Here is a 26,454-nt window from a genome sequence, read left to right as displayed (position 1 = left end):
GCAGTTCATTTAAAATTAGCATAATATTAAAATGCAGACAAAAAGTAACAGTATACAAAATCTTAAGAGCATAGGTTACATGATCAATTTTATTTTTTTTGAGACAGGGTCTTGCTCTGTCACCCAGGCTGGAGTGCAGTAGTGCTCTCAACGACTTACTGCAGCCTCAACCTCCAGGGCTCAAGTGATTCTCCTGCCTCAGCCTCTCTAGTAGCTGCGAATACAGGTGCATGCCACTGTGACAGGCTAATTTTTTGTTGTTTTTAGTAGAGACAAGGTCTCCCTATGTTGCTCAGGTTGTTCTCAAACTTCTGGTCTCAAGCAATCCTCCTGCCTCAGTCTCTCAAAGTGCTGGGATTACAGGCGTGAGCCACTGCACCTGGCCTATATGATTTATACTGCTGAGTGCAATAATTCTTCCATGTTACACAGATTTCCCTCCCCTTTCTAGAAACACTGGTACGCCCACTTAGTGTAACGCAAAAGTGGCTCTCTTTTTCTGTTTACTACAAGGGTACACTTGCTCTTTCAATCCTAGGTTTTAGAAGAGTCTAGCACCTAATACTATGGAGTGATATTTTTCTTTCCTTGCAAGAAAGAAAACTGGCTGAGCAAATACCATGTTTATAGACCTCTGTTATAACTTTCCTCCTTAGAGGAACAACTTAATGCTCAAGTATTAAAATTTGGAAAATGACTGGTTAAACCATGAGTAAAACAGCCATCCTTTTATAAGTCCACATAGGGCTGGGTGCAGTGGCTCACACCTATAATCCCAGCACGTTGGGAGGCCAAGGTGGGCAGATCATTTGAGACCAGGAGTTTGTGATGAGCCTGGCCTACATGGCGAAACCCCATCTCTATTAAAAATAGAAAAATCAGCTGGGCGTGGTGGTGCACACCTGTAATTCCAGCTACTTGGGAGGGGAGGCACAAGAATCACTTGAACCTGGGAGGTGGAGGCTGTAAAGAGGTGAGATAGCATCATTGCATTCCAGCCTGGGTGACAGAGCGAGACTGTCTCAAAAAAAAAAAAAAAAAAAAAAAAAGTCCACATAGCTAAATGTGGTGGTTCACTCCTAATCCCAGTGCTTTGGGGAGGCTGAAGTGGGAGGATCACTTGAGGCCAGGATTTCAAGACCAGCCTGGGTAACACAGTGAGAGTCCCGTCTGTACATACAAAGAAAAAAAAAAAAAGGGCCGGGCGTGGTGGCTCAAGCCTGTAATCCCAGCACTTTGGGAGGCCGAGACGGGCGGATCACGAGGTCAGGAGATCGAGACCATCCTGGCTAACCCGGTGAAACCCCGTCTCTACTAAAAAATACAAAAAACTAGCCGGGCGCGGTGGCGGGCGCCTGTAGTCCCAGCTACTCGGGAGGCTGAGGCAGGAGAATGGCGTGAACCCGGGAGGCGGAGCCTGCAGTGAGCTGAGATCCGGCCACTGCACTCCAGCTTGGGCAACAGAGCAAGACTCCATCTCAAAAAAAAAAAAAAAAAAAAAAAAAGTCCGACATGGTTGTGCCTTTCAGCTATAGTTTCAGCTACTAGGGAGGCTGAGGTGGGAGGATTGCTTGGACCCAGGAATTGGAAGTTACCGTGAGCTATGATTGTGCCACTGCACTTCAGCCTGGGCAACAGAGTAAGACCCTGTCTTTACTGGGGGGGAAAAAAAAATTATATATGCCATAGCCTGTTGAGCCTGTATTACTGACTCAACAGAGTTTGAGAATACCAATTCATGTTATAAAATACACAGATGCTCAGGAAAAATTATATACTACTGTAATTTATTAAAGTAAGCTAGAATACAGTACTTTATATTTTTAGAGCAACCTACAGCTCCTGTATGTATATGTTTATCCACACACGTTATATACATACTCAGGAAATCTAGAGCTGTGTTAAATGTTGTAAATGGAAACCATGTAAGAAGAAAGCAAAGATTAAACTCCAGTGTTTATATTAGGATGAAGTACCTCTGGGTGGAGTAAGTTCAATCATGTTAATTTCACAGAAACCGACAGGAAAAATAGAAGGAGAGGTTGCATGGTAACAGAACCAGTCAGATCCGTCTGCTGCTTCTGAGCCATCGATCCCAATCATCAGGAATCCATCAGCTAGCACCTTTTAAATTAAGAGAATTCTAAGTACTTGAAATTAGATACTACTATTACAAAAATACTACTTTGACATTCTAAAAGAAAGGAAAATCTATTATATAAAGGTCTCTTCAAAGTGAAACATGCTTCTCTTTGAGTTATGTTAAATAACAGAAGTTCTAATGAAAAAAACCTATGTAAATTCTAGTGTGTTCCAGAAATAAAAGCAGGATTACCTAGAACTGACCTCAGAGGTCTGGGAAAAGCAGTGCCTTTGACCATGGCTATACCTGCCTGCTGTCGCAGCATCATGAAACTGGGGCTGAGTGCTCTTATAATTTACCTATCTAGTTTCAGCTAGGCTCCAAATCCTACTTGATAACACTTTTACTTCTTTCTTTCTGATTTATCACATAGAGTTTTTACAAACCGTCTCCACTTTCTTCAACCTCCAACTTCATCTCTTTTATGCTACAGATAACCATACTCCTCTATGGCAGACGCTAAGGCTGGTCCACGTTAAGGGTCCTCTTGTTCGTTTCTTCACGCCTCAGAGACTGTTGTAACAAGTAACCCACTCCCCCTTTTTGAGACAAGGTCTTGCTCTGTCATTCAGGCTGGAGTGCAATGGTGCAAACATGGCCCACTGCAGCCTTGATCTCCCCGGCTCAAGTAGCTTCTGTCTCTGCCTCCTGAGTAGCTAGGACTACAGGTGCACACCATCACCCTTGGCTAATTTTTTAATTTTTATTTTGTAGAGATGGGGTCTCACCATGTTGCTCAGGCTGGTCTCAAACTCCTAGGCTCAAGTGATCCTTCTGCTTTGGCCTCTCAAAAGTGTTGGGATTATAGGCATGAGCCACCACTCCTGGCTGTCCCCACTCCGCCTTTTTTTTTTTTTTTGAGACGGAGTTTCCCTTGTCACCTAGGCTGAAGTGCAATGGGTTGATCTTGGCTCACTGCAACCTCTGCCTCCCGGGTTCAAGTGATTCTCCTGCCTCAGCCTCCCAAGTAGCTGGGATTACAGGCATGCGCTAGCATGCCCAGCTGATTTTTGTATTTTTAGTAGAGATGGGGTTTCATCACGTTGGCCAGGCTGGTCTTCAACTCCTGACCTAAGGTGACCCACCCACCTTGGCCAGGCTGCCCCCACTCTTTAAAACTAAGATAAACTTCCCCATCTTGTCCTATTACCATTGGAATTTTGCTTTCAAAAGACCATCTCTTATATTCTAATGTTCCCAATTTCCATTATATTAAAAATATTTTGGCCGGGCGCGGTAGCTCATGCCTATAATCTCAGCACTTTGGGAGGCCAAGGTAGGCAGATCACCTGAGGTCAGGAGTTCGAGACCAGACTGGCCAACATGGTGAAACCCTGTCTCTACTAAAAATACAAAAATTAGCCAGGCATGGTGCGGGCGCCTGTAATCCCAGCTACTTGGGAGGCTGAGGCAGGGAGAATTGCTTGAACCTGGGAGGCGGAGGTTACAGTGAGCCGAGATCATGCCACTGCACTCCAGCCTGGGCGACAGAGCGAGACTGTCTCAAAGGGGGAAAAAATTTTTTTTTTACTTTAAAATAGGTTCAAAGTTATAGAATAGTAGAATAAATTCTATTCACCCAGAGACTCAATTCAAGTTACATATACGCAACGCCTTGCAGTTGATTTTTGTCTTTATCTATTATTATATACACTTTTTTTTTTTTTTTTGAGATGGCGTCTCACTTTGTTGTCCAGGCTGGAGTGCAGTGATGCATTCTCAGCCCACTGCAACCTCCCCCTACTGTGTTCAAGTAATTCTCCTGTCTCAGCGTCCCAAGTAGCTGGGATTACAGGTGCTCACCACCACACCTGACTAATTTTTGTATTTTTAGTACAGATGGGGTTTTGCCATGTTGGCTGGGTTGAATTCCTGGCCTCAAGTGATCCTCCTGCCTCTGCCTCCCAAATATTCCTTTATATTTTTTATTTATTTGTTGAATTTTTGTTTTTGGCTATCTTTTTCCTGCAGTATTTTGCCTTTATCTAAACTGCTAAATTCACAAATAAACTCCTAATTTGCCCAACCCAGTGGCCTTTTCCCCCAGCACTATCCTCCTCAAATTTCAGCCTCACTGAGTATCTGCTACTTGCTCACTACTTTTTTTTTTTTTTTTGAGACACGGTTGCCCAGGCTGAGGTGCAGTGGTACAATCATGGCTCACTGAAGCCAACTTCCGTGAGCTGAGGTGATCCTCCCACTTTAGCCTCCTGGGTAGCTGGGTCTATAGGTGTGCCACCACACCTAGCTAATTTTTGTAGAGACAGGGTTTTGCCCTATTGCTTAGGCTGGTAGCGAACTCCTGGGGGCCAAGGTGGGCTCAAGCGATCTGCCCGCCTCAGCCTCCCAAAGTACTAGGATTACAGGTGTGAGCTACCATACCCAACCTACTCTTAACTTTCTGAAACATTTTCTCCTAGTCTCTTTTCACATTCTGGTCTACCAATCAATCTTCTCATCTCTCTGATCATTCCTTCTGCATTCCTTTTGGTACTTGCTCTTTCACCTCCAACCTTCACGTTTCTGATTTTAGCTTTTTTCTGTCTGTTTTGATGACCTCATCCACCCCAGTGCTATAATGATCAACTTTTACACCAGTGATTCCTAAAGTTTTATCATGAGTTTGCCTCTCTTCCAGTGTCTCGGTCCAGCATTTTACCTGCATGCTGAAAGTATTCTCTGAGTTAGTACAGGGTGTCAAATCAACAACTCCTCTTACTCCTTTAGAGGTAATCAATCACCGTGTTCCACAACTCCACCTCAACTTGCCATTAATCTCTGTCTTGACTTTGCTATCTTGTTTGATAAAATTGCTTTCAGCCATCCTCTATGGATGCTGCCCCTCTTAGTAAAAATTTCCTTCAGTCCAGTCTCTGTTCAGGCCAGAACCTTTACACCAAGTTATCCTGTCTACTAAAAACTCTCGGATCACTTGACCAAGTGTTTAAAGCCTCTAATACTGGTTCCACACTATCTTTTGGTCTCTTCCCCCAAGTTCCTTTCTCTGGTTATTTCTATATGGTAAACATGTACACTAAATTTACTACTCTCAAGTTTGACAGCTTTGCCTATGACCTCTGGACAGAACTATCCCACTTACATGGGATTCCTTTCTTCATTCTTCTAAATACAGGTGACCGGACTAGGGACTTGTATGTATCACATATGGACCCAAACCAAAGGCTTAGCTCAGCTATTCAGACTCTTTCTCAGTAATTAGAATCAACAGACACAGAGACTGCTGTCACATGGGTGGTAGCTAGAACTGAAAGGATCCTCCCACCTCAGCCTCCCAAAGTGCTGGAATTGCAGGCGTGAGCCACCAAGCCTGGCCTTGACTGTGATTCTGATCGTGTAGACATGGAGTAGATCGTGGGAATCTATGTGATTTTTGTTGTTGTTGTTATTTGAGATGGAGTCTCACTCTATGCCTAGGCCAAAGGGCAGTGGCTAGATCTCAGCTCACTGCAACCTCCGCCTCCCGGGTTCAAGTGATTCTCTTGCCTCAGCCTTTCGAGTAGCTGGGATTACAAGCGCACACCACCACACCTGGCTAATTTTTGTATGGAGATGGGGTTTCATCATGTTTGCCAGGCTGGTCTTGAACTCCTGACCTCAAGTGATCCACCCGCCTTGGCCTCCCAAAGTGCTGGGATTACAGGCGTAAGGCATCACACCAAGCCTTTAATTTTTTCTTTTTTTTTTGAGACAGAGTTTTTGCTCTTGTTGCCCAGGCTGGAGTGCAATGGCACGATCTCAGCTCACTACAACTTCTGTGTCCCAGGTTCAAGCAATTCTCCTGCCTCAGCCTCCCAAGTTACTGGGATTACAGTCGCCTGCCCCCAGGCCCGGCTAATTTTTTTGTATTTTTAGTTTCATCATGTTGGCCAGGCTGGTCTTGAACTCCTGACCTCGTAACCCACCCTTCTAAAGTGCTGGAATTACAGGTGTGAGCCACTCGGCCTGGCCTTTTTTTTTTTTCTTTTTAACATGATAAAGGTGTTTCAGGAATCAGTGTTTTAAATTTTTTTTTTTTTTTTTGAGACAGTCTTGCTCTGTTGCCTAGGATGGAATGCAGTGGTGCGATCTCAGCTCACTGCAACCTCCCCTTCCTGGGTTCAAGCAATTCTTCTGCCTCAGCCTCCCGAGCAGTTGGAACTACAGGCGCCTGCCACCATGCCCAGCTAATTTTTGTGTTTTTAGTAGAGATGGGGTCTCACCATATTGGCCAGGCTGGTCTCGAACTCCTGACCTTGTGATCTGCCTGCCTCGGCCTGTTTTAAATCTTACTGGGTCATTCTGATCACTAGTCAGGAAAAGAGGAGGAACAGGGTTTGGAGCCAGTCTTGTCCAGCTGTTTGACCATGTGACATGGCAGTCATCATAATTGTTTTTCTTTTTCCTTTTCTGAGATGGAGTCTTGCTCTGTCGCCCAGGCTGGAGTGCAGTGGCGCCATCTCGGCTCACTGCAACCCCCACCTCCTGGGTTCAAGTGATTCTCCTGCCTCAGCCTCCCGAGTAGCTGGGACTACAGGCGCATGCCACCACGCTTGGCTGATTTTTTGTATTTTTAGTAGAGATGGGGTTTCACCGTATTAGACAGGATGGTCTTGATATCCTGACCTTCTGATCTGCTCGCCTCAGCCTCCCAAAGTGCTGGGATTACAGGTGTGAGCTACCATGCCCAGGCCATCATATTGTTTTTCTTTTAGCTCAAGGTTTTAAACTGTTGAAATGCAAATTATGACTTAAGTTACACCTTTATGTAAGCAGATTTTCCTTAGGTGGTTCTAGACCATGGCTGTACATGATATTCACCTGGGGCCTTAAAAAACCGCCAATGTTAGCCAGGCAGGTGGCCCCTGCCTGTAATCCCAGCTACTCAGCAGGCTGAGGCAGGAGAACTGCTTGAGCTCCGGAGTTCGAGACTATCCTGGGCAATACAGTGAGACCCCATTGCTAAGAAAACAACAACAACAAAAAACTGGCTGGGTGTGGTGGCTTGTGCCTGTAGTGCCAGCTGCTCAGGAAGCTGAAGTGGGAGAACTGCTTGAGCTCAAGGCTGTGGTGAGCTATGATCACGCCACTGCACTACAGCCTGGGTGACAGGGCGAGACACCATCTCAAAAAAAAAAAAAAAGAAAAAGGAAAGGCCAGGCGTGGTGGCTCATGCCTGTAATCCCAGCACTGTGGGAGGCCGAGGCAGGTGGGTCACTTGAGTCCAGGAATTCGAGACCAGCCTGGGCAATATGGTGAAATCCCATCTCTACAAAATATATAAAAATTAGCCAGCACCTGTAGTCCCAGCTACTCAGGGGGCTGAGGCAGGAGGATCACTTGAGCCTGGGAGGCAGAGGTTGCAGTGAGCTGAGATCATGCCACTGCACTCCAGCCTGGGTGACAGAGTGAGACCATGTCTTAAAAAGAAAAAAAAGAAAAAAAAAAAATGCTGGGTGCTGTGGCTCATGTCTATAATCCTAGAACTTTAGGAGGATTGCCTGAGCCCAGGAGTCTGAGACCAGCCTGGGCAACCTAGGGAGACCCTGTACCTACAAAAATAAAAATAAGAAAATTAGCCAGGCATGAAAGGACACACCAGTGATCCCAGCCACTCTGAAGGCTGAGGTGGGAAGGTCACTTGAGCCTGTGATCACACTACTGCACTCCCGCCTAGGCGACAGAGAGAGATTGTGTCTCAAAAAAATGAACAAACAAACAAAACCTAAGAATCTCTCTTCTAGGTCTTTTTGTACGAGCAGTTTCAGATGAGGGGGAAAAGAGAAAAGAAGCAAAAACTACCACCAAAAGGAAGAAAAAGGCCTAAAAAGGAAACACAGGAAACTGAAGATAAACTTGGCCTTGTTACAATTCTGAATTGGACTAGCCTTGACTAGAAGTAACTTAAATAAATATTTTCTCTCTAAATTAGGATATACTTCCACAAGTAAATGTAGCAGACTCAAAATGACAATCTTGACAATAAACTATATAAGAAAGATCAGGAATTCAAACTTATTTTGAAATTCCTAGCAACCTTCTCTCCAGTGAAGATACACACACATACACATTTTATGTCAAAATGAATATGCTTGGGGACTCCTTCTATTAGCTTACACCCAAATCCTATAATTGCATTTCTATATTTTAAAACCTATTATCTTACCTTTCTAATGGTTGCGACACATATTGTAGAAAGATTTAATGGGTCTATAGCTTCCAATTTCATTCCTTCCTTGAACCATTCCCCACTCTGGTCTACTTCTTTTACCTAAAGAATTATATGAAAGCACATCTACTGTTACAAATGTTGTTATTTTAATAATTAAAATATTACCAACGTGAAAAGATTTACCAGGTGCCTTCTCCTACCTACCTAGTATTATAACTCAAACTTCCATCAAAGTTTAGAGAGAATTCAGACAAATAGAATTTAAGAATAATTATAATAAAGAGTTGTGACACCTATGAATTTACAAGGTCTTAATTCTTTTAAGTGAACACATGTAACTGTGATTTCCGTAATTTTAGGAAAAAACCCACAACCCTCTTTCAAACCTAATTTACAAATGAGGGTTCTTATAAAAACTTCTTACCTTAGCAAATAAATGTGGTGGTGTATCAAAATGTCCATCCTGTTTCTTTGTAATATCTACAAGGAAAAGTTACACACTAATCTGTCAGCATTTGTGAGAAGACCAAAAACCACGTTCTTTGAAGGCTTCAAACTCACAAGGTATGTCATACTATAAAACATGGCAAAAAGACATGCCTTCTACATTTGGGGTGAATATTCTTTAATAGTCTTTTCTCTCTTCAGGGTACATGTGCATATATGCTTTTAAATACATTCAGTCAATTTTAATGCTCATAATTTTAATGTAATTCCCTAGTTAGAAAATTACAACTTTAGAAGCATGTTTTCATGTGCTTAGTATTAAGTCTAACCACATTTAACCTTGCTATTTTGATTAAAATTGAATGGAAAGGGAAAGGGATCTTTAGATCTTTCAAATGGGCTGAATAATAAAAGAAAGAAATAACTGTAGTTGTGACCAAAAGTTCATTCTTTTGGAGAACAAGTGGAAGGAATATAAAAAAATTTATTAGGACACTAATATGGTGTGAACCTTCACTAATTAAGGTAGAATAAGCAGCCCAAAAAACTAGAATGCTATTTTTGATCTGTGCAATTCTGCAGAGAAAAATAACCAACTAGTATAATTTAGCCTCAATGATGCTTTTGACAGGAGTTCTTGTGACAGGTGCTTACCAGATCTTTTGAATCGATGACCTATGCTTCGAGACCAACCGATATGATGTATTAATGGGCTGTGCATATGGCACCAGAAGTCATCTGTTCTATCTTCGCTTTCTTCATACACTAGTCTTAATCTTCCTCCAATTACACTTTCCACCACTGCTACTCGTGTTCGACACAAATGCCTCTTGTCAACCACTTCTACTCTCATGCAAGGTTTGAAAGGATACTGCATACTCTCTGAAACCTTAAAAGCATACAAAAAAAACTGCTCGAAATTCATGACAAAGGTCTACAAGAAATTTTCGTATTATACTGTAAAAAATACTGAATGCATTTGAAATGTAACACACATCATCTGGTTCACAAAATTAAACCAATTCCTTAAAAATGTTCTTTGTTACCCTTGTTTTTTAGAGCTCTTCAGTCTTTTTTTTTTTTTTTTGAGATGGAGTCTCGCTCTGTCGCCCAGGCTGGAGTGCAGTGGCCAGATCTCAGCTCACTGCAAGCTCCGCCTCCCGGGTTTACGCCATTCTCCTGCCTCAGCCTCCCAAGTAGATGGAACTACAGGCGCCCGCCACCTCGCCCAGCTAGTTTTTTTTTTTTTTTTTTGTATTTTTTAGTAGAGACGGGGTTTCACTGTGTTAGCCAGGATGGTCTCAATCTCCTGACCTCGTGATCCACCCGTCTCGGCCTCCCAAAGTGCTGGGATTACAGGCTTAAGCCACCACGCCCGGCCTCTTCAGTCTTTATAAGATCCTGTTTTTACCTTTTGTGAGAAATCAGGAGGAAGTGTTTTGGCACCAGTAAGTCGTTTCACTAGAAAAGCTTTCCAGTTTGTATATTTATGCTGAATAGCTAAAACAGAAGAAATAACCAGTCATATTTTGGCAAAAAAGAACTGCTTCATAAATTATTTGTTAAAAAAGTAACAAATTTCCTTGCAAAGTCAGACTATTAACATTCTGAAAGGTAACAAATATAGAGAAAGCAAGTATATGCCTTGCCAGCAAAAAGCTGCTTGACACCAAAAAATTACTTTCTTTTTTTTTTTTTTTTTTGAGATGGAGTCTCACTCTGTCACCCAGGCTGGAGTGCAGTGGTGCGATCTTGGCTCACTGCAACCTCCATCTCCCCAGTTCAAGGATTCTTCTGCCTCAGCCTCCTGAGTACAGGCACACACCACCAAGCCCAGCTAATTTTTATATTTTTAGTTGAGATGGGGTTTCGCCATGTTGGTCAGGCTGGTCTCAAACACCTGACCTCAAGTGATCCAACTGCCTCGGCCTCCCAAAGTGCTGGGATTTACAGGCAGGTGTGAGCGACCATACCTGGCCTTTAATTTCCATAATACTTTAACATTGCTATGTGTAAAACAGCATTAAAGTACACATATAAAAAAGTACGGTAAGAGTAAATAAGCTACTTACTTCTAGGAGGAACAAGAGGTTTTCCGCTGGCTGCACACCAACCAACTGGATGGATATCAGAACCACATATATTGCACCAGAAGTCCAGACCAGAGTCATTTTCAAATCCTTCATATCTTAAAAGGGCATTGTAACCTGAAACCCAGAAATAAATCACTACATAGTAAGAAAATAAAATTAAATAAAACAATACAGCATCTGACAGCAGTTGTCAAACTAGTGTCTATCTGCAACAGAATCACCTGCAGGGTTTGTTAACAGACAGATGGCTGGGTCCCCCTCCAGAGATTCTGATTTTGTAGATATTGGGTAGAACTGAGAATATGCCTTTTTAACAAGTCCTCAGGTGATGCTGTTGCTGCTGGTCTACGGACCAAACATTGAGAATCATTTGTTCAGTGCAAACAGTTCAACTCTTTTCAGAGCATGGCCTCCTTACATGTATTTCAATTGTACCCATAATTTCTTTTTCTTTTCTTTTCTGAGATGGAGTCTTGCTCTGTTGCCTAGGCTGGAGTGCAGTGGCGCAATCTTGCCTTACTACAACCTTGGCTTCCTGGGTTCAACTGATTCTCCTACCTCAGCCTCCTGAGTAGTAGCTGGGATTATAGGCGCGCATATATATATATAAATAAAAATATAAAATTATACATATGACATTTATTTTATATATATAAATAAAAATATAAAATTATACATATGACATTTATTTTATATATATAAATAAAAATATAAAATTATACATATGACATTTATGTATAAGCATATAATATAAACATATAAAATACGTATTATATATTTATTTACATAATTATATATATACATTTTATGAAGACAGGGTCTTGCTCTGTCACCCAGGCTGGAGTGCAGTGGTGTGATCTTGGCTCACTGCAACCTCTGCCTCTCAGGTTCAAGTGATTCACTTGCCTCAGCCTCCCAAGTAGCTGGGATTACAGGCCGTGTGCCACCACGCCCAGCGAATTTTTGTATTTTGTAGAGATGGGGTTTCACCATGTTGGCCAGGCTAGTCTCGAACTCCCGACCTCAGGTGATCTGCCCGCCTTGGCCTCCCAAAGTGCTGGGATTACAGGCTTGAGCCACCGCACCTGGCCTTGAAGTATATTTCAAAGAAACTGCTTTATCCAGCTGCTCAGGTGGCCAATTACTCCTGGGTAATTTGAATGTAGCTACTTTAAGAATCTAAATTTTTCTGTTGTATGTATTTAGAAATAAGATTTGAATATGCCAGGTAAAAAGTTCAATAAACACAAAGAAAATTATGTAAAATGAGTTAAAAACTGTATGTCCTAGGCAAATAGGAAGCCTTATTCTTGGAAAGTACAAAAAATATGTAATATATCCTATTTATAATTTTATAAACTTCATGTTGACAAAAGATTAAGATTTAATTTAAGGTCTTTAATGAAACAGAAAAACGCCAATATATGTGTATTTCAGGCTAGGAGACAAGTTCAGTCAGCATTTTCATGTCTGTGAAAATTTATAGCATTAAATGTTCAATTTTAAAATTCAATAATTTCTTAGAACAATTTATGAGTTTGCTAATTATTGCTGACTCTAGCTTCTGGTTAACATTAGGCTCACTTCTACAATGGCATTAAAGTGGCTTAAAGAAGATGTATGATGCAGTTAGATAAAAGAGAAATGTAAAATTGGAGATGGAAGGAAGAAGTAATTTTTGGATAGTAAATGCACTGATTTTAAGAGCTATTTAAATATAACTAACTTAAACACCCAGGGCAAAAATAATATGCTGTTGTTTTAAATTACAGTGTAGAGATTAATACAAGCATTTAGCGAATGTTTATACAGCTGGGAAAATGTTTCAAGAAAAAGATGGGGAATTGACCTGGGTAGTAGTACAGTTAAGTACAGAGTTGGGACACTCTTGCAAGAGTAACCCAAGGCACAGAGGTGACAAAAACATGCTTGTATAAAGGAGGGAGGGAGACTGGCCTCATCACAACAGATCATTTATGCTGGAGAACTACAACACATCTGGCATGTGGTATATGGAGCAACTCATCAATAGCCATGAATGCCATAAACGCTGGCCATCTTGATCCTTTAAGTACAAAGAGGCCATAAAAGATGCTTGAACATAAAAATAAATTTAAAATAATTTTTAGGTAAATTAAGTCAATTAGCAGTACACAGTAGAGCAGTCTGCAGTGTTTTGAGGAGAATGCCGGAAATAAAACTAGAGAGTAGCAGGAGTTAGAAATCTGTCACAGTAGTAAAAGATAACTTTTCTTACGAGTGGCTGCCTGCCTCTCCTCTACACTGCCCGACTACACTGCTCACTGAGTACCTTGTCATATTAATGCCTGGTAGTAGTCAACATTTGGCAGATGTGAACATGCTGGAAAAAATACAAGCCTTATACTTCTGGATATCATCCTTTGTCCACATTGTCTAGCACAGTAGATTCCTAACATGTTTATTTCATGAGCAGTAAAGGGCTTGGTATGGTGGAGGCAGTGGGAATAAAGAGAAAGGAAGAACTCAAGATGCATAAAATTATCAACAATTGTATAAATTTGGTATTAAGGTTCTTATCACTTTTTTTTTTTTTTTTTAAATGGAGAATGGGTCTCACTATATTGCCCAGGTGGGTCTTGAACTCTTAGGCTCAAGTTATCCTCCTGCCTCTGCCTCCCTAAGGGCTGGGATTACAGGCGTGAGCCACTGTGGCCAGCTCTTATCAATTTTTTAGTATCTCAACCTCTGTTACTTTTCAAAGTGACATATACATTATGGCCTATATATCTGGTCTATTGTTGGATTATTTTTATGACTGTGATCTAAGAATGACTTTTACATTTTTAATGGTTGAAGAGAAAAAAAGGATATTTCATGATACATAACAATTACATGAAATTCAAATTTCTGCTGGAACGCAATCATGTCCATTTTTTTATGTATTGCTAAGGGTGCTTTCATGCTATAATGATAGAGACGAATAGCTGTGATAGAGATCATACGGCCTGCAAAGTTGAAAATATTTGTTTGGCTTTTTCACGGAAAACAATTTGCCAATCTCTGCCCTCTGTCATAACATATTTTTTATTTGGCAATACTTGCAAAATTTATAAACATGCTTTTTTACAAAAGGTTACAAGGATCACTGCATTTTCTTCTAAATTATTATTCATGCTTTTCACCTGCTAATTTTACAATTCCAGCAATCCAGAAGACTTTGGTAGGTAGGCTGCAGTCTGTATTGGGAACTTCTACTCTCACATTTTCTGAGATATCACCCCAGCAGGTCCCCATAGGTGCCTGTCATATAAAAATCATTAAATTATTGTCTTATTAACATAAAGCCTAAAACATATCAATGAAAATTAAACATTACCATCAATAGGAATATTAAACTAAAAATGCCATTTTAATTCCGTTTGTTTCATAGAATTCTATCTGGAAAAAGTCAGTTTCAGTGACAAACAAGATGAAGAGAGAATTCACATATGTTAGACTAGATTCATGCTGACTTCAAAATTTGATACTGTCCTAATATAAGATTTAAGCAGCAATTTTTCTAAGAGTGGAATTACAAACTCAATAGCAGATTTAATAGGATTAAATTGTTTTAAGAAATTTATTATTTTTAATATGTACTGAATGAATATACTTTATCCTAATTTCTAAATTAAAAAGATCTGGCCAAAGAGCAGAAAGAAAAACAATTCCAATCAGCAATGTGGTTTCCAACAACATGAATAAGAGAAACGAAAATTTTCAATTTAAGTTAAATTCACAGAATATAAATTGAGTCCACAAAGATGGACATGAGGGAAAAGCATTGAATAAAGTTATTAAGAAGGTGGAGTTGAAGAGTTTTGGAGACGAGTACCATGGTAAACTATTTCAATTATTTCAAAATTTCTCATGTAGAAATTACTATAAAGAGAAAACTTCCAATGTGAGAACTGGTAATCACTAGCCTCCCACAGCAAATGGTTAAGATGGGGACTCGGAAAATCAATTAAATGAGCACCATGAAGGGATTTTCCAAAATCTAACAGATGTTCCCGAAGTACAGTTTCCATTGTATTTTAATCTTTAAAATTCAAGGTAATTCACAATTACTTGGAACTTATGCAATGGTAAATTAAAACAAATAAGCACATTTAAGAATATAAATGCTGATAATACTACAGTTTGTGTTGCTCTGGATAATCAGCTTCTCATTAAATTTAGAACCTTGATCACAAAGAAAAGGATTATGTGAGGTTGTAAAAGACTTGATAGTATGAACAAATCAGGAAAAACCAAAATAGCCTCAAAGCTCAAAGATGAGCAAAGATATCCAGGAGTTACATGAACTAGCCAATTTGAACATTAGGCAAATGTCCTCCATGCAAGGCCTCTCCTACTTTGGTGGATGCTCACCCAACAGGAGGATTAGCCTAAAACAACATTCAACCCCTACTCTCTCAGTAGTTTCTGGAATTTCTGAAGGAGAGGAAGAGAATGTCAAATACCGAAGTTGGATAAGTCTAGAAACCAAAGAGAATCAATTAATGGCTAATGGTTTAAATAGTAAGCAATGAGTATACCTCAGTAACTGGCAGACATGGACTAGCTCAACTATTTGCGGTTCTGGAAGGGTACATATAATTATCGCCTCGACTTGTGCAAAAAATAATATATTCATTGTGACTACCTCTTCTTTTTTAAACTGAAAGACTGGACTCTTCAGGTTCTGCTATCTTTCCCCTATATCATTCTAGACTGTAGGGCCATCCCTATTGCCAGCAGATATGATCAAAAAAGGAGAAACTAGAAGGAAGACAGGTAACATAAACTAAGCTAACATATATTAACACAAAGATCATGTATTCATTTTTGTGAGGATGTACCAATTAGAGCAGAGAGATGCAGTTAAATGAATGCAGTGCAGCATCCATCCCTCTTTGTCTGGTTACCAAATTTGTGAATTGGGTTTATTTTTCACTGAGAAGAAAGAGGCGTGCTTATGCTAATGAGCTGGGGGTCACTGGTGAGTTTGGCATACAGTATTCCCTTTTGAGCTAAATGTGACAATCTGTCATATTGACTTTTATTTTTTTAAAGCCTTAACATTTGTTGGGAGAAAACTTTTAATACTATTTTATTAAAGAAAACAAAATGTCAATATGCTTGCTTAAAAAATTATGTTCACTTTGGTGGAGGATACTTTTGGTCCCTACAGTCTGGATTGGTATAGGAGAAAGTAGCAGAAAGTGACATTTGTTCTTGCCTGTAAGGTTGTGGTTCTGCTAGGCCCTCTTAAACCAATCCATATGGTTCATTCTAAGAAAAAAAAATGAAGAAACAAAAACATCAACAAGAAAGAGCACCACAGTCATAGCATAGTATGTGCTCAATGTGTTGAAATAATATGGTAATTTCATAGATATGTCTGCCCTTTAGTTTAAAATGAATATTCTTAAGTGTGGAAGACTAAATGACCCAGGGCCTGACAGCCATCTTCGTCCAAGTCATCTGTCTTCGCTTGCTGGCAGGAGGGATACCTCTGAAAGTCTGGATTGGCATAGCATGAACTAGCAGAACCATAATTTACAGGTAACAACAAATTTACCTTCCAGACTCAGGACGCGAGGTCCACCTCAGGCTCCTCCCAAACAAGGAAGATCTGCTCCACCACTTCCTGCTCCAGGGCCACTCGTGAGGGCTATCTGGGAGCGACTCTCCTTCCCTGCAAGGTAAGCTGTCATCAGGTCCTGCAGGACATGGCCAAATCCAAATGCTGAGGGGTCCCCAACACAAATGTATGACAACCTCCACGTGACTGTAAGAAAATAACTGGGTGGGAAGTCTTATTTGCTGGACTTCAAGATCATTCCCAGATGGTCCAACAGCTCAGCTGGCTAGTATTCAGACTCTCAGGGGGCTGATGCACTGCACACACGATGATTTATGGCAGACACAGAGATTTCCCTCTGCAGAGCTGCCAACCAAAGATAACCATACAATCTTTAATATTAATCTGTAAGTGGGCAGAGACAAGACCTGAGGTCGCATATAGGTAACCAAGAAGGAGTAATTTATCCCAATCAGATGGCAAATGTACAAAAAGCCATCATTAAAATGTCTTCAGACTAACAGGCAAAGTACATATAGCAGAGAATGATGAAATATTATTTGGCCAAAAAGGGGAGAAAACATTACAGAAATTTAAGTAGAAAGAAATGAGAGTTCCTAAGTACTACTTACTAGAATTTTCTGGTAGAAAGTAGAAAAAGAAAAAAAAACAAAACTGTTCCTGTCTTCTCCATAAAGTCCACTCACCCTTTTTTTTTTTTTTTTTTGGAGACAGAGTCTCACTCCGTCGCCCAGGCTGGAGTGAAATGGTGCAATCTCGGCTCACTGCAACCTCTGCCTCCTGGGTTCAAGCCATTCTCTTGCCTCAGCCTCCCGAGTAGCTGGGATTACAGGCCGGTGCCACCAAGCCTGGCTAATTTTTGTATTTTTAGTTTTGTCATGTTGGCCAGGCTGGTCTCTTAACTGGTGACCTCAGATGATCTGCCTGCCTCAGCCTCCCAAAGTGCTGGGATTACAGGTATGAGCCACTGTGCCTGTCCTCCACTCATCTTTTGATACCAGAATCTATCTTTTGGGGTGGTGGTAGCAGGTAGATGAGTCCAAGGAGAGGACAAAAAGGAAAATGGGATGCCTGGGGTAGAAGTAAGATTAAGGCTGAAATAATGCTATGCATATGTAAAAAGACAGGAAGCACTGGTTACTAATTTGAAAGGCGGCCGGGTGTGGTGGCTCAGGCCTGTAATCTCAGCACTTTGGGAGGCCGAGGCAGGTGGATAACCTGAGGTTAGAAGTTCAAGAGCAGCCTGGCCAACATGGAGAAACCCTGTCTCTATTAAAAATCCAAAAATTAGCTGGGCATGGTGGCACATGCCTGTAGTTCTAGTTACTTGGGAGGCTAAGGCAGGAGAATCACTTGAACCCAGGAGGCGGAGGCTGCAGTGAGTCAAGATCGTGCTATTGCACTCCAGCCTGGGCAACAGAGCAAGACTCCATCTCAAAACAACAACAACAACAACAAAACACATAAAACAGTCCATAATTTTTTTGAAAAAAACCATATTAAACCAGTATCACTAAAGAATTGGCACAGTGTGGTGGCTCATGCCAAGCACTTTGGGAGGCCAAGGTGGGCAGATCACTTGAGGCCAGGAGTTCAAGACCAGCCTGACTAACAAGGTGAAACCCTGTCTCTACCCAAAATACAAAAATTAGCTGGGTGTGGTGGCACGCACCTGTAGTCCCAGCTAGTCAGGAGGCTGAAGCATGAGAATCGCTTGAACCCAGGAGGCGGAGTTTGCAGTGAGCCAAGATGGCGCCACTGCACTCCCGCCTGGGGGATGATAGAGCAATATTACATCTCAGAAAAAAAAAAGAAAAAAAAGAAAAAAAAAAATGTTAAGTTAGGCTTTCTTTAAAACATACGGAAAGACAGGGCCAGGTGTGATGGCTCATGCCTGTAATTCCAGTACTTTGGGAGGCCAAGGTGGGAGGATTACTTGTACCCAGTAGTTCGCAACTAGCCCGGGCAACATGGTGAAATCCCATCTTTACCAAAAATAGAAAAAAATTAATACAAAAAATTAGCTGGGCATGGTGGTGTGTGCCTGTAGTCCCAGCTACTTGGGAGGCTGAGGTGGGAGAGTCACGTGAGCCCAAGAAGTCGAGGCTGCAGTGAACTGTAATCGTGCTATTGCACTCTAGCCTGGGCGAAGGAATGTGACTGTTTTAAAAAAAAAAAAAAAGACAAGACAGGTAATGTTTATTTCACTGCTTTCCTGTGGAGAATTTATTTCATGGCAACACTCAGACTAGCTAACTGAGATGGAGCACTAATAAGTACCAGAAACTAATTTAAAGTTTTATTTCCATTAGAAGGAAAATTCTGCAATCTAGGATGCTACCTTGAAGATTTTAACTTTAGTTAAAATGGAGATGAAGTAATACGATTTTTTTCCAACCTTTAATAGAGTCCTGTGTGTGGGGTCACGACTAGGGAAAAAAAAATGAGTTCACTTGAAAAAGATTTTACTAACAAGCACATACCTGAGAAATAGATAATGAGTTTTATTCTAAACTATTGCTACTGTACATACACAAAAGGGCTTTTATTTTTCTTTCCTTAAAACCTGAAAGTATACATGATACACACCACAAAAAAACATGGTAACTTTATCCCTTCAAAAAAGCTGACATACATATAGGTCAGGCACAAGAAAGAGGATTAGAATATGTCACGTAAGTAACAAGAGGGTATCTGTGGAGGCAGAATGAAAAAGTGTGTGGCCGGGCACAGTGGCTCACACCTGTAATCCCAGCACTTTGGGAGGCCGAGGAGGGCAGATCACGAGGTCAGGAGTTCGAGACCACCCTGACCAACATGGTGAAACCTCTTCTCTATTAAAAATACAAAAATTAGCCGAGTGTGGTGGCATGGGCCTGTAATCCCAGCTACTCAGGAGGCTGAGGCAGGAGAATCGATTGAACTCGGGAAGCAGAGTTTTCAGTGAGCCGAGATCACACCATTGCACTCCAGCCTGGGTGAAAGAGCGAGACTCTGTCTCAAAAAAAAAAAAAAGAAAAGAGAAAGTATGATAAACTCAGTTGAAAAGCTTCTGCATATATGTGTACAAAGGACTTTTTTTTTTTTGGTACAAACTACAACTGTATGAGAGAGAAAATGGGATGATTTCAACATTTCTGATCTAAGTAAAGACAGCATCAGTAAGATATGAGATTATTAGTTTAGGTACCAAACAGAAGAAATCTGAAGTCTGTAAATATATAACTGAAAAAAGACGACTTTATGTTCATTTATACATTTTGGCCCGTGCTATAATACCTAGGGGAAAAAAAAGTTTTACTTGATTTTACATGGCAAATAATGGGAAATAGAAGTGCTTCAATTTAAAGTCTTTAAGTAATTAAAAAATAATGAAGAGTGCTTTATTTATTTATTTTTGAGACGGAGTTTTGCTCTTATTGCCCAGGCTAGAGTGCAGTGGCGCAAGCTCAGTTCACGGCAACCTCCGCCTTCCGGTTTCAAGTAATTCTCCTGCCTCAGCCTCCCAAGTTGCACGGTGGCGCCCGCCACCACGCCCAGCTAATTTTTTTTTTCTATTTTTAGTAGAGACGGGGTTTCACCATGTTGGTCAGGCTGGTCTCAAACTACTGACCTCATGATCCACCTGCCTCGGCCTCCCAAAGTGCTAGGATTACAGGTGTGAGCCACCGCGCCCGGCCTGAAGAGTGCTTTATTTTTATTTATTTTTTGAGACAGTGTCTCATTCTGTCACCTAGGCTGGAGTGCAGTGGTACGATCATGGCTAACTGCAGCCCTGACCTTCTGGGCTCAAGCAATCCCTCCCCTCAGCCTCCTGAGTAGCTGGGACTACAGGCATGTGCCACCATGCCCAGCTAATTTTTTTTGTAGAAATGAGGTCTCACTATGTTACCCATACTGGTCTCAAACTCCAGGGCTCAACTGATCCTCCTGCCTTGGCCTCCCAAAGTGCTGGGATTACAGGTGTGAGCCATTGCTCTTGGCTACAGTGCTTTAAAGCCAAATGTTCTGAACACACATACATCAATTGAAGGCTCCGCTGGGTTAAAGTTAAATTACTAATAGAAAATAATCTGTTAATTTCTTTGATCTATACATTGCACCTAACTGGCATTATTATTTTGGAGATTTTTCCACCATTAGGATAGATATGGATACTGCTCTTAGGGGCTTAAATAAAACGCACATTAAAAAAAAAAAAAGACTTGCATTATGAAAAATGGGTTAAAGCCCAAAGCTGAAAATTATAGTCCAGCTACTCAAAAAAGTAGCAAGAATTCTTCATTTGTAAGACATGGACTAGCTGAACCAAATGATTTTAAAGATGCCTTCTAGCTTTGTGACCATATGATTTAGCATTAATTAAAAGTGATATTACCCAATTTAGTGGTTTCCAGCCTCAGGAACTGCCAAGGATGGGGTGTTCAAATGTCAGGAGCCAAGGCTCTGGTAGCAACACCCCATCTCTGCCAGAACAATCAATGCAGTTTCCTCTTATCCTGTGTTCTGAGGTCTAAGATTTTTGTTAGAGAAAAGGGGACTTCTTACCCAATATATGGCAAGCAAAAAACAACAACAACAACAACAAAAAAAGGGCAATTATGATGCTTAAATAAAAGGTCTGAAAAACTAACCCCTAGATACAATAAAAAACATATCAGCCAATCATAATATACAGTTTTTTAGTATATTATACTAAAATATATGTGTGTGTATATTATACACACATACACACATATATACACATACACACACATGTATATATGCACATATACACACACATACACTTTTGTAGAGACAGGGTCTTGCTATGTTGACTAGGCTGGCCTCAAATTCCTGGCCTCAAGCCATCTTCCTACCTTGGCCTCCCAAAGTGTTGGGATTACAGGTGTAAGCCATTGTGCCCAGCCTAAGTAGATATACTAAATGACAATTGGGACTTGATTTCCATTGCTGATTATAAAAAAAAAAAATTGTACGATGCTGTTGTAATTGAGTGACTGAGTATAAGACACTATGAATAGTTACAGGAATTATCAAAAAGGATATAGTCCTATGATCTACTCTGTAGAAAGTTCATTCTCAGAAGCTTATAGACAGACCATGGAAAGAATCATATTCTTGAAATTCTATGATTTTAGAACTAATCACAATAATATCTAAGTGCTAGAAAATAGAAAGTATTTATCTGGGATTCTTATTCTAGAAGAGGTTGGGTTAAGTCAAAGAAGCCAGGGCTCTGACAGCGCCCCCATCCCAATTCCTGATGCAATCACGACAGCTCCGCTTCCGTGTTACATGTTACTTGCTGGGTGTTCTTTCGTAAACTGTGCTTGAAAAATAATCCCCTAGGAGCAGGAAAAGCTCCCAACTTGTACTCAAGTAGAAGAGAAGGCAGGTGTAGAGTCTGGAACAAAGAGGCCTTCCTGTCTAATAAACCAGTTTCAGAGCAAGTGTCAAGTCTTAGAAGACTTTGATGATACAAGGCAGGATCTTGTACTCTTAGCTCCTGACTATAGGTTTTCTAAAGACAAAGCTAGTAACTCTCCTTAGAGACCCAGAAAACTGTCTCGGAGGGGACAACCAGCAGGAGTCAACTCTAAAGGACAAAATCAAGTGCAGCATGAGGTATGGCCCCCTTAACCAAATGGCTTCAAATGAATATGCCGGTTAAGGTAAGAGAGCAAGCTCTTTGTACAAAAACATACCGAGGAATTACTAAGACACATTTTTCCTGTTTGATAAGGAGAAGGCAGTAAGCAGAGGTAAATGGAACAGGAAGGCACTGGGTCTACATAATTGAGAAACAGATGCCTCACTTCTGAGTGAGAAAGCAGAGGCTCCACATTCTTATCATTAATTGTGTGGTGAGGTTAGCTGCTCGATCCCCTATGATAGAACATTTCAATCTCAAAAAAGGCAGAGTTGAACAAAGTCAATCAAGTTCATTACTACCACAGAGATTTTCTCATAAATAACTTTAATATAATAGTATAACAATTCAAAGATTTGGACAGAAAATAAAATATGCTTCTGGGGTTCAAATGCTATTCTTTTTAATACCCTGACTACTTACAGAAAACAGTTTTATATGGTTTATAACACAAAAATAGATACAAAGAGAGAGAAAGGCCATTCAGAAGGAGACAACGGACAAATGTTTCAGAAATCTGAGATGAAAGAGTTACTGTAACTGAGAACTTTCTGACCTTCAGGAAAGTAATATACCAAGAGAAGAGAGTTAAAGATTTTCTTTTTAAAGATCTCTCTTTAAAACTGCCATTGCTGTGTATGGAATATTTCTCACAAATATGACACTATTATCAACATTACAGCAAAATAAATCACCTACTTTACACAGAAATAAGATGCCATTTAAGGCAAGATGTCACTAAGGGCTTCATATTGTATTTTCAAGAATGAGAATTAGCAAATTAATATACTTGACTTTGATCAAACTCCTTTACTAAGGCCATGAATGAGTGAAAATTCACTCAGATTTCTACAACAGGAACCTAAGCTCAGTTTTGTTCACATGCTGTTATCTAAAAATAAAGCCTTAATTTTTTTTTTCTTTTTTTTTTTTAGACTGAGTCTCGCTCTATTGCCCAGGCTGGAGTGCAGTGACGCAATCTTGGCTCACTGCAACCTCTGCCTCCTGGGTTCAAGTGATTCTCGTGCCTCAGCCTCTCGAGTAGTTGGGATTACAGGCGCCCACCATCACCCCTGGCTAATTTTTGTATTTTTAGTAGAAACAGGGTTTCGCCATGTTGGCCAGGCTGGTCTTGAACTGCTGACCTCAGGTGATCCGCCCGCTTCGGCCTCCCAAAGTTCTGGGAGCCACCGTGCCTGGCCTAAAGCCCTAAATTAACAAAATGTTAAGCGCAAACCAAAGTTCATGTATTTTCTAAATTCTCTTTTCTTCTTAAACACGGATAGCAGCAGAAAGGATCTTTAAGTATTAATTAAAGTTGTAGTCAGGTTAAAAAAGTATTGGAGAGAATTAATCAAATCTAAAGGAATAAATCAAAAGGAAAGAACTTGCCATCAGATATATTTTAAACACAATTCTAAATTATTTTAAATGCTCTGTAACAATCCACTTGCTGAAAAGAAAACCTTTTAAAGGGTTTCTCACGATATATATACAGCACATATTTCAGCTCACAATACTATGTAACTATTAGTTCCTTGTTTTGTGACTTAACATTTGGAGACAAAAAAATTAGAAAAAAGATCCTTCCTCTTCTGAATTATCAGGTCAAACTGCAGATTTAAGTAACGTACACAATGAATGGTTTCCGTTAGGTCAAATCGTATGACACTGTCAATATGCATATTTTTGATACACAATACTAGCAATTTCACTTACTTTTATTTTTTGTAGAAAAGAAGTCTCACTACGTAGCCCAGGATGGTCTTGAACTCCTGGCCTCAAGTGATCCTCCTGCCTCATTCTTCCAAGTTGCTAGGAATACAGTTGAGCCACTGTGCCCGGACAAAGTAGCAGTTCAACTTAATATGAACATCTGATGAGGCTGGGTGTGGTGGCTCATACTTGTAATCCCAGCATTTTGGGAGGCAAAGGTGGGAGGACTGCTTGATGCCAGGAGTTTGACACCAGCCTGGGCAACATAGCGAGACCATATCTTTACCAAAAAATTTAAAAAACAAATATATTATAAAAGAAAATTAGTACTTAGAAGACTAGTACTTCTCCCTGTTTAAAATAACTTCAAACTGCAATTTCTTTATAGGAAACTTGTACTTACAAAACTTACATAAGTTCTTTTTAACTATTATTAAGTATAATAATAAAAGAAGGATTTCAATTACAAGGCATAAAAACAAACACCTTCTAAGGATAAGATGCTTAGGTGTTATTGTACCTTCAGATTTAAACAATGACTAAGTACTTCAAAATAAGGTGAGAAATTCTGTACTTACATGTTTAAAACAGGTAACTGGCGCGGCTATAAAGCTATTGCTATTGATGTAGTTACCCCAGCTGAAACCTTCCATGGAGACTGCTAAAATCAAACAAATTTACATATATTACAATTCTCACATCTTTTATTTATAAGAAGGTTATCACGGTTAAAATGTGTGAAAGGACATAAAATTAATTTATCCCATTTCAAGAACGTTTTCTTTAAGATCAAATAACTTCTCTAAATAGCATGAGCTTTGGCTTATATCATATTTGCAAACAAACAGGAGTTTCTTTTTTTTTTTTTTTTTGAGACTGAGTCTCCCTCTGTCACCCAGGCTGGAGAGCAGTGGCGCAATCTCGGTTCACTGGAACTTCTGATTCCCAGGTTCAAGTGATTCTCCTGCCTCAGCCTCCCGAACATCTGGGACTACAGGTGCGTGCCACCACACCCAGCTAATTTTTGTATTTTTAGTAGAGATGGGGTTTCACCATATTGGCCAGGCTGGTCTTGAACTCATGATCTCCTGATCTACCTGCCTTGGCCTCCCAACGTGCTGGGATTACAGGTATGAGCCACCACGCCTGGCCAGGAGTTTCTTAACTGTTCTATACATGACACATGCTCCTGAGGAAGTGAGGTACAAGCTCTTCAGTTAAGGGGAGCAAAGAGAAGTTGAGAGAAGTGTACAGAATGACAAACACTGCTGTGGCTGCTTTTGTGTTTTTATTTCCATTCAGTTCTTGCCATGTACCTCAGTGAGATACCTACCCCATATCACTTTTAATTACCTCACTTTCTATTTACTTCTATTTACTCACTCATTGCCTCTTCTATTTACTCACTTGTTGCCCTTCTCACTATTTACTCTCTTATTGCTCTCCTCATTACTCACTTATTGCCCTTCTATTTACTCACTTACTGCCTCACTTTCTATTTACTTCTATTAAAAATCTTCTGGCTGGGCTCTGTGGCTCACACTTGCATTCCTAGCACTTTGACAGGCTGAGGTGGGTGGATCATTTGAGGTCTGGAGTTCTAGACCAGCCTGGCCAACATGGTGAAACCCCATCTTCACTAAAAATACAAAAATAAGCCGAGTGTGGTTGCGTGCACCTGTAGTCTCAGCTACTAGGGAGGTTGAGACATGAGAACTGTTTGTACCCATGAGGCAGAGGTTACAGTGAGCTGAGATCACGTCACTGGACTCTAGCCTGGGTGACAAAGCAAGGCTCTGTCTCCAAAAAAAAAAAAAAAAAAAAAAAAAAACTCTTATTAGAAATGATCCTTTCCTTAATCTCTTCCTCTTACTACTCCTCTTCTCACAATCCCTTTGAAGCCTGCTGAATGTCCTATTTCTTTGCCTAATATCTTCGCAATTCAGAGAATCAGTACATGAAAAGTAAATAATAAACCAAACAAAAACATTAAGGAGATTGCCAAAAGCACCTGAACTTATGCATGCAACTATAATCTTCTAGAGTAATTTACTGAAATCTAAACAACCATTAGGAAGCTTAGAGCCGTAATGTGCTAAACAGGACATAGAAAGAGCTTAAACAGAATTCAAAATTACAATTTAATTAATTACAAAATTAATTAAAACTAAACGAATCAATATCAAATATTTCATCTCTGTCAGATTCACCAATATTACCTGCTTTTGTCTTTGCTTGATTTTGCAAGGTAGCTTGATACTGAGCATATGCGGCTAGCTTAGCAACTAAAGGTTGCTTCTGAAGAACTTTTGCTTTCTTTGTTGGAGGCTTACCCTAAAACAAGAAAAGTTAAGTAAATAGGATTCTTTTTCATCCCCTCACCACTACAATTTAACTGGACTGCATACTACACATTCTGCTTCAGTAAACATTGAGGGTTTAGAAAATTATTAAAGCAGAGGAAACATACAAGAATTTTAACATGAGAATTTTTTTCTGGAGTTCTGCTACAATGTAGTTATCTAATATGGGTAGCAGAGCTGGCATAGACTACAACAGCAATACGCAAATTAATATGTTAATAAAAAATTATATCCCACAAGATGTTAAAATATAGGCTGT

At 40.2% G+C, this 26,454-nt stretch overlaps 1 protein-coding gene across 1 annotated transcript in view; it reads right to left on the bottom strand.

The window, feature by feature from the left end:
• The window catches only part of MBTD1 (mbt domain containing 1), an 85,501-nt gene that overhangs the window by 16,879 nt on the left and 42,168 nt on the right, over nucleotides 1–26,454 (bottom strand). Inside the window, exons 4-12 of the mRNA XM_025361013.1 lie at nucleotides 26,052–26,166; nucleotides 24,411–24,493; nucleotides 14,017–14,134; nucleotides 10,832–10,966; nucleotides 10,171–10,259; nucleotides 9,414–9,648; nucleotides 8,737–8,792; nucleotides 8,307–8,411; nucleotides 1,977–2,124 (exon numbers count right to left, since the gene is read on the bottom strand). Of these exons, the coding sequence (XP_025216798.1) occupies nucleotides 1,977–2,124; nucleotides 8,307–8,411; nucleotides 8,737–8,792; nucleotides 9,414–9,648; nucleotides 10,171–10,259; nucleotides 10,832–10,966; nucleotides 14,017–14,134; nucleotides 24,411–24,493; nucleotides 26,052–26,166 (1,084 nt within the window). The remainder of the gene's footprint in view (nucleotides 1–1,976; nucleotides 2,125–8,306; nucleotides 8,412–8,736; nucleotides 8,793–9,413; nucleotides 9,649–10,170; nucleotides 10,260–10,831; nucleotides 10,967–14,016; nucleotides 14,135–24,410; nucleotides 24,494–26,051; nucleotides 26,167–26,454) is intronic.

This window comes from Theropithecus gelada, chromosome 16 (assembly GCF_003255815.1).
Source record: "Theropithecus gelada isolate Dixy chromosome 16, Tgel_1.0, whole genome shotgun sequence".
In the NCBI taxonomy this organism is placed as follows: domain Eukaryota; kingdom Metazoa; phylum Chordata; class Mammalia; order Primates; family Cercopithecidae; genus Theropithecus; species Theropithecus gelada.
This window is presented reverse-complemented; position numbering and strand designations above follow the sequence as displayed.